Source organism: Crotalus tigris, unplaced genomic scaffold, assembly GCF_016545835.1.
Source record: "Crotalus tigris isolate CLP2741 ecotype Arizona unplaced genomic scaffold, ASM1654583v1 scf7180000018504.2861643, whole genome shotgun sequence".
NCBI lineage: Eukaryota > Metazoa > Chordata > Lepidosauria > Squamata > Viperidae > Crotalus > Crotalus tigris.
In genome coordinates this window covers 2,402,913-2,420,253 of record NW_024097043.1, presented here as the reverse complement: position 1 = coordinate 2,420,253, position 17,341 = coordinate 2,402,913, and the positions used below count along the sequence as shown (strand labels likewise).

The 17,341-nt window shown below is 38.4% G+C and overlaps 1 protein-coding gene across 1 annotated transcript in view; it reads right to left on the bottom strand.

Annotated features, from left to right (window-relative positions):
- The window catches only part of PKP3 (plakophilin 3), a 68,577-nt gene that overhangs the window by 39,268 nt on the left and 11,968 nt on the right, over positions 1 to 17,341 (bottom strand). Inside the window, exon 2 of the mRNA XM_039353244.1 lies at positions 375 to 564. Coding sequence (XP_039209178.1) covers positions 375 to 564 — 190 coding nt within the window. The remainder of the gene's footprint in view (positions 1 to 374; positions 565 to 17,341) is intronic.

Here is a 17,341-nt window from a genome sequence, read left to right as displayed (position 1 = left end):
CCTAAAGTCCAGGCCTTTTATAGATGCAACACTGGAGAAGAAACTTAGGCGAATTCATTGAATGATCAGAATTAGGTGCAATAAAAAGCTTAAGTTCGATGCCAGGAGGCATCCCAGTTCAACCTCTCACGCAATCACTGGGTGGCTTTTGGCAAGCTACGATCTGTTTGTTTGTTTGTTTTCCTTAGGAACTAGGGAGAGAACTGTCACTCCGCAAAGCGTTCGCAGGACACGTCTGGGTAAATGCCTGCTCAACCCATTCAAGTCCCTTTATAGCCCTAGAAGGACGCCTCCACCCTGTTTGCTCTGGAAAAAAGCCCCAAGGCCATTCTCTCTCCCCACCCCTCACCCCGGCCGTTCACCCCAGCGCCTACCTTTCAATTCCCCGTAGTCCGAGAAGGCTCCGTTGCTCCGGGGGGCCGAGTGGCTCTTCTGCAGCATCCGCATCCGGACTTGCTCCTGCACCCGGGCGTTCTTCAACAGCTCGGCGTCCTGCGCCTCCTTGCCCTTCCTGTCGAGCTGCTGGTCCGAGGGCAGCGCCAAGGAGCACACGCCGTTCTCCGGCTGCAGAGCCGACAAGAAGAAATTATTTTCCTGCATGGTGGCAGCAGCCGAGCAAGGGGTACATTAAAACAGGCCGACTTTTTTTTTTTTTTCTGCCTCAGGCTTCGTCTGACCCAGCGAGAAATTTCCAAGGGCGGGAAAGAAAATAATAACTAAAAAAAAAAGTTCTGATAACCCCGCGGCTCCTCTTCTCCGAGCCCGAGCGGCGCTTCGACACTCCGAAAAGGCGCCAACTTGTCCACAGGTGGCTCCGGCAGGCCTTTCGCTCTACTTCGGTTCCTCAGCTCAAGAAAGTTGCTTCACTCGGGGCGCGCGCGCGCTCACAACCAGACTCCTATAACCTCCCCGGTCCCGCGCCATCCCCGTCTCCCCCCCCCCGCCCCGCCAGCCTTGTTTTGGTTTCCTGGGGCTCTCCTTGCCCAGGCCTCCTCCCCCCTCTTACTTGTAACACACCTACGCGGCCACACCCCTTTCCCTAGCAACTGACAGCAAGCAAGGAAGGCGGGCTTTAAGGCAGAGCTGGCCAGCCGGTTCCACCTTAAAGCAGGTGAGGGGTTTGGCGAGCAGCGAAATTTCAGATAGAATTCCAAGGGTGCCGAGAGGGCCCTGCCCTGGCCCTCGTCAGCTCCGCAAACCAGCAGAAGCGGTTATGGGTGCGGTGAGGCCTCCGAGCCTTGAGGGGGTGGATGGGGTACCATCTCCTTATCTTCCCTCCTCCTCCTCCTCCTCTCTGTTGGGAATTAAAGTTACAAATTGCCCTGGTCCGGCCAGGGGAACTGCCTTGACTCCCTGGGGCGGACAGGCTGGAGAGAAAGGAAGGAGGAACGCGCCGGGCCGCCCCGCTTCGGCCGAGCCCAGCTTTTTGTTCCTCTCGCATTGCAAAAAGTATGCGGTCGTGGAGGCCGAAGCGAGGAGGATTGGCGCCCCACCCGTGGAAGGTCAAAGTCCCGGACTGCTTTCTCCGTTCTTCCCACCCAGAAGCCTGGGAGGCGCTACGCCTTGCCAACTGGGCACATGCAGATCAGCAATTGCTAGGGGCGTCTCGCTTCCGATAGCTGGACATAAATGAAGTTTCTAGTGGAGCAAAAAGCAGGGAAGGTTATAACAGCCGGTTATTTTTCCCTTTTGCAAAAGTATCTGGTGGGAGTTAACGAACGCAGACATCAGCGTGGTGGCAGCTGCTGGCTTGGAAGCTTCCCGCAAGGGGTTCCCATATGTACCGCTCTGCTGTGTTTTTGTTTACTTTGGAAGGTGTGCAACGATTTAAACTTGCCCAGTTTCAGAATAAGCAGAGAGAATTTCACCTGTCTACAGGGGACACCCCTAGGGCAGAGTCGACATTATCTTCCCTGCTTGCTTCACCACACATACACATACACACACACACACACCTCTTTGTTCTTACTTACTACTAACTAGTCAATTATTTCCTTACAGTGTTGTTGCTTACACACATTTCAGTTTGTGAATTTTTGTGTGCAAGTATTTTTTCCTCCACCTGGTAACCTTTTCCTGTTGCTGGACTCTGCAAAATGTCCTTTTATGTTTGTCTCCAGTCTTAACTGAAAGACAGGAAAAATGCATAAACAGCCCATGATTGAGGAGCATATACAGAGTGCTGTACAGAGTGCTTGCACCTTCCCCACAAACAAGACTTCCCCAAATCAAATTTGAGGATGGGACTTCGTAAAATGACCGTCTCATTTTGTCACCAGTCATATTGTTGTTACCTTTTTCTGGGATAGTTTTTTTTTTTAAATTCCCAGGCTGGCTTCCAACTACTATATGGGTACCTAGAATTATTATACTCTATAGTAAGTTCTAGAATCTGGATGGCAGCAAATGGTCCTACACCTAACGCTTTTGTCTCATTCCATCAAACTTGTCTTTGATTAGGTTATATCTATCCAGTAAGAAATATTTACATATTAAGAAAGTTAAATGATATTAAAATAGCTCAGATATTTCCAGTCTGCAAAGACATGACTGGAAGCAATGCCCCTTCAGGAGGGATGGAACCATGGAGTGAGACTTTAGGAATGATCATATTCCAGATACCATTAATAAAATTTGACTACAGTATTAGATAGGATACGAGGCATCCTTCTTGCATATTACTAATTTGGTTCATTATTGAAACAACCATTATTTCTGCAAATGTGCCAGCCTGCGGCTTGCATGGAACAATAATTATTATATATACCATGTTCATAGTATTGTTTGTATGGTATCTAGCCAAATAATAATTAACTAGAATTTATGAAGTGCTGTCAGATGTCCAGACAAAAGACTCTCTAGAAGTATGTAGCCTTGATGATAGTAATAGCTAGGCCCAACCCTGCTTAGCTTTATGAATTCCGCACAGCACAGCACAGCAAAATGCTGAGTATCCAATTATTAAACATTTACTGATTAAAATATGAACAATTCCCTTGGATAAGAAAACATTCTCAAAGGAAGATGACCTTGTTAAAAAAAAGTGACCTTTTGTTGTGGGAAACAGGCCCCAAATGTGCAGAAATTAAGTCAGAAGTTGGGATAATGTTCAGCATTTGCCAGAACTATATTCAAATCTTGCTGAATATAGCCTCCCCCTCCCCCACACACTTCACACTATTCTCAGAATATTCATATTATTCTCATTACAGTATACTATTTCTTTTTAGGATAAACAGAATTATAAGTAAGAGTAAGTTAATAGGGCATGCAGTTAAAAAATACACCAACATGGAAATAAAACTGCATTTTGCTATCCTTACACGTTAAAAGTGTATACGGTATATAACTTGCAATTATTTCAATGTATTCTATCAAACATAAAATACCATAGCCTCAGATACATTAATTTTTAGATTCATGCTTTTCATTGCATTATGTAATGTGTCTAAAATTTGTGGCACATCATATGCATTCTCAGCCAACCACTTGAGATTGGCTACTTACATGTCCTTAGGAATGCACCATTGATGTCAGCATAAGCATTCCTTGGAGAAGGTCGCTAGCAATTGCAGAGGACTATGAAGGATATGGATTATCTAGACATGGTTGAAAGCATTCTCCAAGGGAGTTCTTCTCCTATGGAAAGCTGCTCCTTAAAATGAAGATAACCTTAATATTGCATGACTCTCCAGAGATTGGTAAAAAACAATATTTTTTAGAAAGCCTTTGGGGACTGATTGTGGATACATCATTACCTTTGCTACTTGAGTTTCAGTTAATGAATATAACCTGTATCTCTCTATATATAGAGAGAGGGGGGGAGGGAGGGAGGGAGGGAGGGGGAGAGAGAGAGAGAGAGAGAGAGAGAGAGAGAGAGATTAAAACAACCAAGGACATTATATACTGCTCAAAAAAATAAAGGGAACACATCCTATAGGATTTCTTATAGGATGTGTTCCCTTTATTTTTTTTGAGCACTATATATCCTCATCATACTCTCTGCTCCGTGTTGAATCTTTCACGTGGTATTCTATTTATGCCCACTCTGTATATGCTTCCATCATATACGTTGTTTCATTCAGCAAAAAAAACCCTTCAATTCCATATTTGTACAAAACATCTTATAATTCAAGCTTCTTTGTTTTATCATATGCGTTCTCCAAATCAAATATACAAGTAGTCAATTTATGACCATAATGGAGCCTGACTATTATAGTCATAAATCATGACAGTCCTGAAGCAGGTTATCACACCTGATTTTATCTCTCTCTTTTTTTTTTTGCAGTAGTCATTAAGCAAATCCATTGTTTGCTATGAGGTGATTTGCTGACAACTAGAAATAAACACTGGTTTTTGGCAAAAATGTGGTAAATTTGTGGCCATGTGACCATGGGATGCTGCTGCAAACCGCCCTAAAGATGGGCTGGTTAATGAGTGCCTGAAATACAATTATGTGATGGGCAGGTGGTGGCCATCAGAAGTTCAGAAATGGACCATACTTTTTGATGTGTCTTGTAACTTTAAACAGTTGCTAAACCAGGATGTTGAGGAATACCTGTATACTTTCTGACATTCACATGTTTCTAGGTGCCATGCTGGAGAGCAAAAATATGCCCACAAAACACCACACTGTACTCTCCAAATTCTGCTCATTGTCATCATTCCTATATTTCAGTCAGAATTTTGCCAAATGCCTTCCTGGGGAATGCAGAATTTTGCATTCACTCCTACTACTTTCTCTTTGTGCAAGGAAACAGTTGTCAGGCATGGATGCAATCTCTACAAGTTAAATAAGTCACATAACTATTACATAAATAAACCGCAACCATATTTTAATATTTCTCCAGAAAAACATCTATTCCTGTTGTTTTATCATTTGAAAGCATTCTTACAACATTTATGACTTCTTCATCAGTTTTTTTCATAAGTTCTAGTATTTATAGTACTTCATTCAAGCCCACTCTTCAACACATCACATTTTTCCCATATAAAACTGTAATATACCAGCATTCCCACACTTCAGTTCCATCCCAATTCACAGTTATTTTTAATTACATGAACTCTGCTGGAGGCTTTTTTTTTTTGCTATCTTCACAGACTTTCAAAATAATATAAATTATTTAACCATATAGTATTTTTACTTATACCAAAATTGTTGTGCATTTTTTCTCCTTCCCTAACCATCCCTTGCTTTGATTATATTTTTGCAACCATATTTTGTCTCTTTAGACATTATTCAGTATATTTTTCTCACCCTTATTTTTTGCAACATATTTTAATTCTTACCCATAGTAGTGGCTATATCTTTCTATCTCCATCTCCATCCCTATACTTTATCCCCAGGAATGTTGTAAGAATCATCATTTCCACAGGCATTATTTTTCATATTTAGTGTAACTCTACACATTTCTATAATATAAATCTCTACTCCAAATAGCATTCACATCCTACTTCCTTTCATCTAGTTTCCATTCATTCTGTTGGGGAATTAAACTACAAGTTTAATAGAGGACTCTATTTTTATCTAGATAGAGGATTTACACTTTATCTTCTTTCAATAGTTTTGTTTTCATGTTTGTTCTTTTCACATCTTTCCTTTTCATTCATGTCCCTTTCCCCCAAAATCCATTATTGACAATGACCTGTTCCACGCTGAGAAATTCTCATTATTCTTATATCTTTGTATTAGTCTTTTACAATAAAAATGAAATTAGTGGTGCTTTTGAAATAATTCTTTTTTTCATGTATAAAAATAAACACAGAAATATTTGTTTAAGCAACATACAGTATACATAATAGACACCTTTTCTTATCAAATATTTGCCGTTTTCAGTCATTTTTTGGTCTCTGAATAACTTAATCATATTCTGTGTACTCTATCATCTTATTTTCAGATAATGAAAACTTATGTCAGCTAAAAGAACATCGCCCTCCTCAACCCTCTACTTTGATTGCTTTTCTTCAGAACATTGCACAATTTTTCTCAAACTCCTAACCAGATCTTCCAACATCACCATCCTCTATCTACAAGATATAGATTCCATATTTCCTACAACAGCCTAGGTGACCCCAATTCACTGAGGCTTTTACAGAATGTTCTTTATTAAAGAGAAGGTTCATACTAGGTCATCAGCCTTAGTCATGTCTATGTCATACACAGCATTCCTTGCAAATGGTAAGAATAATCTTGGTCAGTTTGGGTACATTTTGGCTAATATCCCCGCGGTGAAACCTAAATCAATCTTATTTCCATGTGAAGGTCTGTAATCTAGGCACTATCTCAACTCAATATAACATTGGCCGCATCCCATTAATTAGGCACACGAGTACACCAGTAAACACTTTGAATACTAATCCTAGAGAACCTTAGAAAGCTTATTGGGGGAGGAGGGGAGAGCAGTCTTCAACATGACACACTGTATTCTTATCTGTAACAGCCTAAGTACAAACAGTGTTATCCCACCCAAGATAACACTGCTGACTTGATACAGGAAAACAGTGTGAGGTCATATGCATGATTCATTAGAGAAAACTTTGACTTTGTGTGAAGTCTACCACAATGGGAAGTGGGTCAGCCTGTGGTGACCACAGCATAAACTAAGCATGACATTGATGTGTTCAGCTCAAAGTCTAGTCTTTTAAGATAAAATCTCTGATCTGTCCTAGGTGTTGTTTGTGCTGATTCAGTGTACTTGCTTCTTTGTTTCTAATAGTTGGATACTCTTGAGTGTTCCAAGGACACCCCAGTCCCGCCACTCCTTATACTGATCTTTTCTAGCTTAAATGGAGATTGAGACTTTTCAGGTGAGATAGATCTTGCTGTCAGCCTTTTCCCCCGTGTTTGTTCTTTAGTGCCATTTCACTAAAGAACCACTGGTCTTCTTTATTTTCTTTAAAAATGATAGAGAGACAGACAACCTTTTTTTTTTAGATTTTTTAAAATCCTGCATTTATTATTTTTATTTTATTACGTTATTTGCCCAAAGTAACAAGTAACAAGCAGATAGTGAAAAAGCTTTCCCCCATCTCTAACAACTATGCTGGAGCCACCTTGCTTTTTATGCTATTTATTTATTACATTTTTACGTAATATCCATCTCTCCTATAAGGTGACTCTGAGCTAGGTGATGAAGTCTCCAATAAAAGCATCAGATGCAAGGAATGTACTGTATGTGTTGCAAACAATGGAGGAGGAGGAATCATTAGATAAAAGCGGGACTAGGCTTTTGCTTCCTTCCATTCTTCAGTGTGCATTCACTTTTTAAATAATGATTTTACAAAGCATTATAGTTAAACAAACTAAAAACTAGAACAAACTACAGAAAATAAAAGAATAAAAAGAAAAAAGTGCAGAAAAAGGGAAAATATTAAAAAAGAAAAAACGTGCAGAATAAAGAATAAAGGAAAAGAAAAAGAAGTGACTCGTCACAACAAGTATAAAAATTTTAATAACTTATCTTCTAAATATAATCTCTTCATCTTATATCTCTTATGTATAAACAGATCCTTGAAATCTCTTCATTCAGTCCTGGTCAGCAAATGTCCATTAAGTATTAGTAGAAATAACCACATACCGTATCTATTTCAACTTTGGATCAGATAAAGCTACTTCATACTGCTTTATATATAATCATGATCTTGAATCCCTTCAAATATGCCTATCACTTTTCATTTTGTCAAAAATTTCAAATCGGGTGGCTACGAGATTAAGGGCATCCATGAAAACAACATGTACTTAGTATCTCAGGCACAGAAATCACTGTGTGGTATTTCGCAGATACTTTTTTGCACGTTTATCTTTGCATACTGAATCATTAAAGAAAGTGTGCCTGCTAACTTTCACATTCAGAATGAGGCCATTTGAATCTTTTCTTGCCTTTTTGTTTTCATGTCACTAAAACCTGCAGACAAAAACGATATATTAACCACACATCTCTAATACATTTTTGCTGCTGTTTCCCCCTTCTGGTTGTACTACCAAACTAAATTGCGCTGATACAACAAAAAATAGGTGCATGAGTTAGGCAGCCATCCCCAAATCTGGTACCTGCTGGTATTTTGGATTTAAGCTTCTAAAATCTTTCAGCCACCTCAGCTGCTTGCACCACATAGCTAAAGTTATTGACATACAATAAGCCTTACAAGTAATCTTGCATGAAATGGCCTTACTTTAAAGCAAACTCAGAGAATAAGCAATTCCCTGTTTGTTTCTTGTATATTCTTGAAAAGTACAATCTCAGAATTTAAACAATGTACCTTCAGGTGATCCCTTTCTAATGGATGTTTTGCGTCTGAAAGTGAAGAATGCCTGAAATACAGTTAGCCCTTGATTTAGGATCACAATTGAGCCCAACATTTCTGTTGCTAAGTGAAACATTTGTAAGGTGAGTTTTGCCCCACTTTATGACCTTTTTTGCTATAGTTGTTAAGTGAATCTGGTTTTCCTATTGACGGGAAGGTTGCAGAAGGTAATCCAGGACACTACAACTGTCATAAATATGAATCGGTTGCTGCCAAATATCTGCATTTTGATCACATGACCATGGGGATGCTGCAAAGGTCATATGTATGAAAAATGGTCACTTTTTCAGTGCTGTTGTAACTTTGAATGGTTACTAAATGAACCATTGTAAGTTGAGGACTACAGACAGACTATCTGGAATGTGAAATTTTAGGAGTTTGGACAAAGACATTTTTTCATCCATGCATATAAAGTTACACTTGCTCCGGTTCCTCTTTTACATCACCCTACATATGTGGAATTGCATTATTAGCTTTTAAACTTCCCTTTTCAACTTGCCATCTTTCTATTAACTCCTACTGCAAGCGGTTTATAAGCTTCCAGGACAAATGGGTGCAGTCTAATTTTCTGGTGTGCTAATGTTTCACTGGCAGATGGGGAAGCACAAAATGATTTTGTTTTGTAGTGTACTTTTCAGCAACTCACAGGCAACTGAGCAAGGACTGATTGGGATCCTGTTTTTATAACTGTAATCTTGGTGTAGTATAAAGCTGAGATCCAGGCTTTATTTGAACAGTCTTCCTTCGTGTTGAAGTTGTTTGAATGTTTCTGTATCTTGACCTCCAAGGTCCTATTCTATTCTATTCTATTCTATTCTATTCTATTCTATTCTATTCTATTCTATTCTATTCTATTCTATTCTATTCTATTCGTTTGGCTAGTCTAAAGAAAAGAAGAAATAGGGGAGACATAATAGCAGTATTCCAGTATTTGAGGGGCTGCTACAAAGAAGAGGCAGTCACATTATTCTCCAAAGCACCAGAGGGCAGGACGAGAAACAATGGTTGGAAACTGACCAAAGAGAAAAGCAATCTGGAATTAAGAAGAAACTTCCTGACAGTGAGGACAATTAACCAGTGGAACAGCTTGCCTCCAGAAATTGTGGGGACTCCATCACTGGAGATTTTAAAAAAGAGACTAGACAGTCACTTGTCTGAGATGGTATAGGTTCTCCTGCTTGAGTAGGAGGCTGGACCAGATGACCTTCAAGGTCCCTTCCAGCCTTATTCTATTCTATTTTATGCAGTTACACATTATACTTTGACATAGTTGTCAGTGCTTGTGTGTTTTCAAATTGGGTCTTGTATCCATTATGAAGCAGCACATGATTTTTCAAGCTAACAATGTCTTTCATATTCTTATTCATAGTAATATTGAATTTTGTGATCCCAGTGTATACCTGTCCACAACTGCAAGAGATGGTGGTAAATAGCCAATAATGAGAGTGGATTTTTGTCATCCTTGGATGGGTGAATGATTTCTTGAATTTCTTCTTGGCTTGCAGATGGTTTTAGGCTGTGTTTCCCTAATACTTTACCAGTTTGAGTAACTTTCTTAGTATAGGAGAGTAACACCTTTCCTGCTGGATGTAGTCTATCTTTGGATGCATATTCGTTATTGTTTTTATTGTTGGATTGCATTGTCTGCTTAATTTCCCTGGCAGAATGTTCATTAGCTCATAGAGTGCTTTCCAAATGGCAAGTAGGTCATACTAGCACTTGCAGCTGTTTATAGAAACTACTGAGATATATAAACTAACAATTTTAACAATATGGAAGGTAGTTAGAAGGTCAATAAAGACTGGAACACTATACCAAAATTTTAACAGCCCTTAATTAACCAGCAGCAAAAGTAATTACAGCTTCACCTGAAAGAACATCAAGCAGTAGCCTAAAATAAGGCAAATCAGGAATTTCTTCAAAATAGACCAGTTGGAACTTTACCTAGGTGAAGAGCCAATCATCATTCTTGGATTCCTGATATGGACCAATTAGAAATCAACTCAGCTGAAAATGTCCATATCAATCCTTGCTCATTTGGTTATCAGCTGCCAAGGGGACTCTGTGAAACAGCTGATTTTGCTTCTGAAGTTACTAGCCACGGATGCTGGAGAAATAATAATAATAATAATAATAATAATAATAATAATAATAATAATAATATAAAAAGTTGGAAGGGACCTTGGAGGTCATCTAGTCCAACCCCCTGCTCAGGCAGGAAACCCTATACCATTTCAAACAAATGGCTGTCCAGTCTCTTCTTAAAAACTTCCAATGTTAGGACACTGTTAGGACATCAGAAAATTAAATTGAAGCTTATGATCAACCTTGCCCATAAAACCTACACTAGCACAAATATTACTACATTTTAATATACCAAGTTAGTTTTGTACTATATACTGTATTATATATATTACATTATAACTATGTACTGTATTATGATGTATGTATTATAACTCTATTATATTAACTGCTAGAATAGTCTTTCATTGGAAAGCACAAATTCTTCCTGTAGAGAAATTGCAAATGTAATTATAGGAATATGCCTAGAGGTCTAATATTTCATTACTCTGATAATGTATACTCAATTTACTTAATTTTATGTTTGTAAATGTCTTTATTTGTTTACTTTGTGCTATGCTTTTTTCTCTTTTGCTTCTGTTTCTTTTTTTTCATTTCAAAATGTTTTACACACATACAACTGCATTGTCACCATAGATGATTTTTTCTTATGAGACAGCCTACTTTAATTCTCTATTCAATCTCAGTTATATATATGTATGTATGTATGTATGTATGTATGTATGTCTGTCTTTGGTTATTCGGATTTTCTCCTGTGTCAAATTGGAAGTGTCTTGGCGACATTTCGACGAAGTCCCATTCGTCATCCCCAGGCTCGTGTTTTCAGCTTCTTGCTTCTAGGAGCAATGTGTGATCGTAGCTGTTTCTTCCTTTTAACTGCTAGTGGGGGTATGAACTGATTGGATGGGAGCTTGGCTGTGTTCTGATTGGGTGGAAGTATATTCTGATTGGTTAGGGGCTTGGCTGTGCTCTGATTGGATGGGGGAGTCAAGTAACCCGATTAACCAAAGACCTACATACAAACACCTGCGAAAACCTCAGAAAACAAACAAATATATATATATATATATATATATATATATATATATATATATATATATATATATATATATATTTGTTTGTTTTCTGAGGTTTTCGCAGATATATATATATGTTTTCTGAGGTTTTTGCGGGTATTTGTATGTAGGTCTTTGGTTGTTCGGGTTTTCTCCCGCGTAAAATTGGAAGTGTCTTGGCGACGTTTCGACGAAGTCTCATTCGGCATCTTCAGGCTGGTGTTTTCGGCTTCATGCTTCTAGGAAATGCGAAGACCTCAGAAAACAAATATATATATTTGTATATATGATACAAAAGAGTATCAGTGTTGCCTCGGGACACACAGGAAATAATTTATTCTTTATATTGCTCTATAGTATGGCCACAAATTTGAGTTCTCTTTTAACCAGCAACTGCTCTCTTGGTTTGGACTGTGAATTTAACATCCAACATGGCCCCAGGGTAGATATATTCACATTGGTTTTTCTCAGAACCTTACACTATGCTAGTCATTTTAAAAAATGTTTGCTTGAAATCATTTTCATCTACATTTTCCTGCAAAATATACACATAATCAATTGGAGGACCCTGTACATTGCTGAAAATCAAGGATGCATTGATTTGATTAAAAAAAACCCCTGTTGAATACTTTCCCCAGTATAAGGAAAGATTGTGCATCATTACCACCATTTTTAAAGGAAATCTTGCTTGCTGTTAACAGTTTTTAAAATATTTCTGAAATGTAGGAGAATTCCTGGATTGTCCAAAGTATAGGCTGTAAAACACTGAATAAAAATAAAAATATTAGCATTGCACTTAATGTTAAACTTAGAACTGCCCAAAATTTGCTAGGCAGAAGCTTCTGTTTGAATAACACAAAATTTCTTAGCCTCTGGGAATATGATTACCAGTCCTGAGTTAAGATGATATTGGTGAGATGATAGATGTAGGCTTATGTAGATTCCACACAACAGGAGTGTCTTAGACTGGAAGATGCCTACCTATCAGGGATGTTGTAATGTTCTGCAGTGCCATTTGGATTTCAAATATCTGAGGGTCTTTTCCAGTTGTGCCTTTAGAATTCTTTTTTATCGGAAATAGCCAGAAGTCTCAGATGTATTCATAGCACTATATAGCATAGAATCCTAATTTGAGCATGACAAATGTTGATGTGTGCCAAATCCTCTTGTAATGCTAGCCTGTTCTTGGCTTATTATTTAACCCCTCAGCCTCATAAACAGCCTCATAAATAGCCAAATAACAATGGGTTAATCCTGGATCATTTACACAATCTATACATGAAAATACCCATTCAATGGCAGTTTCTTGAAACCCATCTGCTTCCTTTTCCAGGTGGTGTCATTCAGTTTCTCCCTCAGCTCAAATTTCTCTCTCACAGTCAGTCACAAAAGCCTTCCGAGGCAGTCTTGCAGGGCAATCAATAAACTTTTTGTCTCCACTGGAGTACCAAAGCAGTTCAGCCATGAATGCGGAAACACAAGATGAAGCCATTTGAGAGTTGCATCCAGTGAAAAACTATGAACTGTCATTGGAAGCTGTGACTTCATGCGTGAGTACAGTAAAATGATAGCAGATGGCAATGGAAGGGGCAGATGGAGGACAGTTTGTGTCAATATTATGAATACTGAGAACTGCTGCTGTATTCAATAGCATTTCTAGCATGTAAAAAGGCAGCATATGTTTAATCGAATTGATATCCACAAAGAACCGCAGCAGCGGTTGATGTGGTTCTGCTGTGCTATTGGAGCAAGACTAGATTATGTCCCCTGTCAGGCACTCTCCAAATGTATAAGAACTGCCACTCCCCATATTTCCAGACAGTAGCAGTGCTGGCTGCAAAATCTGGGAATTATAGCTAGAAAACATTGGAAAACAGTAAGATTGGACCCTGAGCTTGTCTTTTTGTCAGCCTAGGTCACAAATATCCACTTCGACAGACAGTGCTCCTTAAGGCAATCTCCCCATCTGGCACTCTTAGACTTCAGTTCCTGTAAGACACAAGCAGCCCTGCCCAATAGCAGAAGACTGAATTTTATATAGTCTCAGTTAAATTATTTGATGAAAATATCCTTAAATAGCCTCTTAGTTTTGTTTGGCATTTGAAAATTCCCTTGACTACTGAACAGACTTTCAGATGCATTATGTTTTTTTTCCCCTTGAATCACATGTAAACAAACATATGACTCTGAATACAAATAGCTAAAGAATATGAGTGGGGATTTGATTGTTTATGAGGAAATAGATTGCTGGGCTGGAGAGACCTTTTGTCCTTTGTCGTGTTATTTTATGTCTCATTTCCTGCTTAGCAATCAATATTTTAAAAGTATCTTTGGAGTCTACCATTGTATCTAACTATAGACGTTTCATTATGGGTTACCTCTCCATACAGAATTACTTCCTGTTTGCCACCTTAGGTCTTTGGTCAATTCCCGGTTGGGTTTCATTCTACCTCATACCCCTCTAATTTGGTGACCCTGTGCTATTGTTAAGAGCCAGACTTCCCATTGTCACTGTTAATAACCCCCTGCTGCCTTTAAAACATCTGATTGATGCATATGCAATAGGCACATAGAGATAAACCACATTTACACACCATTCAGAAGAGACAATAAAAAACTAAAAAGGGAAACAAAAAGATTATTGTTGCCAGCAATCAATACACAGATAAGCAGGGGTTAATACCAGACAACAAAGCAGTGAACAACAATCTAATCAAAGAACTACCAAGGAGAAACACTCACTCTTTCTCTCTCTCACACACACATATACCCAACACTGACAAGGCAAGCTACTGCATATAAATAGACCCCACTCCACTCCATTCTAGAAATGAAAATGTTACCTAGCCTGGTAATGAAATGTTTGCATGAAAATAATCAAGTTCAGAAAGCCCTAAGGACTTTATTGATACATACTGTGTTAGCAGTATGTTATTATTAAATTTAATAAAAACCACACACTTAGAGGTGCCAAAAAAAAAGAAAAAGAAAAAAAAGAAAAGGGTGTGTTTGTTGATTTAAGCAGAAAGAGTGCAATTTATGAGTGTCTCACCCTCCAGTCTAACTCTTACAAGACTTCCTGATTGGTGACTCTTAGCCTTTCCCTCTAAAGGATGACTGGGCTTGATAGAGGAAGACCATCACCAACCTACTCTTGACCTGCATGGCAACTGCTGGAGAGATTCCAGGTCCCTTGGCTGCTTTTGGCAGTCAATAATATTTTTCCTTAGGGGAAGGTAAGGGCCAAATTAAACCCTGTGTATGTTTACTAATTTATCTGAATCAGCTGAAGCTTTCTCTCTGTATATAAGGATATGTGTCCATTTTATCACTAAAGCGGGGAGAGAGAAAATTCATCTTCTTTCCTCCTTACCTGCCTCTTCTTCTTTACCAAATCAACTTTCCACCCTATCTTAGCTCACTTTTTGTATCAAAATATGTCAGATGGATACGAATTTAAGGAATATAAATTAAATCAGAGATGCAATGCTGCTTTCTGAGATCATTCCCCCAATCTACCTTAAAAGGACCACCCTGAGAAGCAAATTGGCAAGTGTGTCCTGAACAAACAGCACACACCTCAGGTGCTCAGATTCAGGTGGGAGGCAGCTCTTAACTCCAGGTAGTTCTGTTTCTCTTCATGTACCACCCAATGGGCTTATCTTTGCCCAAACCTTCTCTTTGCACAGGGTGCATGCCCGGAGTAGCATTTCCCCAAACCGGTATGAATTTTGGGCAGCAACAAATCATTCCTAATAAAACTGATAAAACTTCCTAAAGTTGCCATTTGTGCTCAGGGAAAGCATCTTTCAATGTGAAATGGAGCCAAACTTGGCAATCACTGCAGTTAGCAATTGCTCCATGTGCAAGTTAAATCTTGTGTACAAGTTCTGTGGTTGGTTACGCCCAGCCCAAGCCTGGGAATCTCCCTACAGCCATTCCAAGATCTAAGTGAATTCCTAGCTAGCTGCAAAAGAGCAGATGAATATCAAGGAAGCAATTGATTTTCTTCTCTCTTATGAAAACAGATGGGTGTTTTTCAACTGGCAAGTTTTCAGTCATTTCTCTCTGTTATAATGGTAGTTGTTGCTTTGTACAGTTCAAGGGCACTGCATTTTATTATGTTGCATATGTTGCCTGTGTGGGATATGGATAACTTTTGTAATGAAATTGGATGAAGGCTGTGGGCACCATTTTGAAATGCTTAGAGGGAAAAACAAGAAACAAATGAAATAAATGAGGTACAACATTATGTTCTATCCATGGCCATATTTGTTTAATTCTATTAAGACTTTCTCTGCATGTGTTTCTATATGTACCTATATGCAAGTTGTGATAAACACATGTACATTTTTTCCAGTTGATGCTGTTTCAAGGAATGATTCATGATGGGGACTAGAAAGATCTTGTTAAATGACTCTTTTATTAGCACAATAGAAGAATAGCACTGATCTATTTTTTTTGAAGCAGCATTATAGCATTATGGATGTACCATATTAATAATGCTAATTAAAAAACCATTTTAAAATACTGTAATGTTTTTGTCCACCATAAATCATTTTGCTAAAATGACAGGATTTCCTCCCAGCATTAGATATATTTAATTATAATATCATGGTTATAAATATTATTTTTGACTACTTCAGTGCTTTAGCACTGATATTGATTTTTTAAAAAATGATAACTTATCCATTCAAAAAGTTATACTTGGAGAGGTTCATCTACCTGTAAAATAACTACCTCATGTTAAAATCAGATTTCTTTAAAAGTGAAGAGTAATTTTACTGGTATCTATACATATGGAGATTATTTGCTCTTCTGTTCCCAAAAATTATGGGCACAAAATCTTTACAAATGGTGATCATTTTCTGTGGAATTTACATAAAATGTGAATGTTAAATTAGGCTGAATCCACAGTAAACCTGTTTGAAATCATCTACATCTTTCGGTACTTCTCTTAGATTTAGCCTTCATCTTTCAACACAACCATTTGCTTTGTACTTTTCAAAAACAGAAAATAATACCTGTTTTATCATGGAAAAACCCTAATGAATAAGGAAAAGGCCAGAATGCAAATAGTAGCATGAAGAGAGGCTTACAGATGCAGAAAGTCATTCAGGATTTGAATGCAAAGGTTATTCTGTTAAAAAGAAGAACAACCGCTTAGCTATTATTTTTCACGTTTCTGTATCACCTATCTCCCTCAAAGATTTACTCATTTATACATACTCAATAGATGAATGAGCATGTATTCCAATTCTAGGTAATTTGGCTTGTATTATCCAAACCTCACCATCAAAGCTGACACTAGCCAGAGCATAGAACAACTCAAAGAAATAGTGCAAGACAGGAAGATATGGTGAGACCTGGTCTGTAGAATCACCAACAGTCATATATGACTGGATATCATCTTCATCATCACCATCACCATCATCCAAACCTAGTTAGGCAAGGGTGGGTATACTTTTTTTGGTCAGATTTGCCTTCAGTTTTGGGTTTCAGTTTCTACCATAAACTGTAGCCCCCAAGATAGGGAGGTCTGATGATGATATTAGCCAAAGCCTATGTCTCAGATGACAGGCTATGTGTCAGATCATGAGGCAAAATAAATTGGGGATCATCTTTATACACTGCCCACTTTGCTACAAAGCAGTTCCTGAGATCTTAGATCTTATCAATAAGCTGGTTTTAAAATCTCCCCAGCTACTGGTGCTGGGAGACCACAATCTTTATACCTAGGGAGATAATCACAGACACTCAGAGCTTCATAACCATTGTGGCAACTATAGCCTATACCCACAAAGTTGTCATATGTTAGTTTTAATCTTCCTATCAAAGCAGCTAGTAGTAATGTGAAGTTGGAGGGCTAATGGCTAGTCTCTTATTATGGTCAGATCATT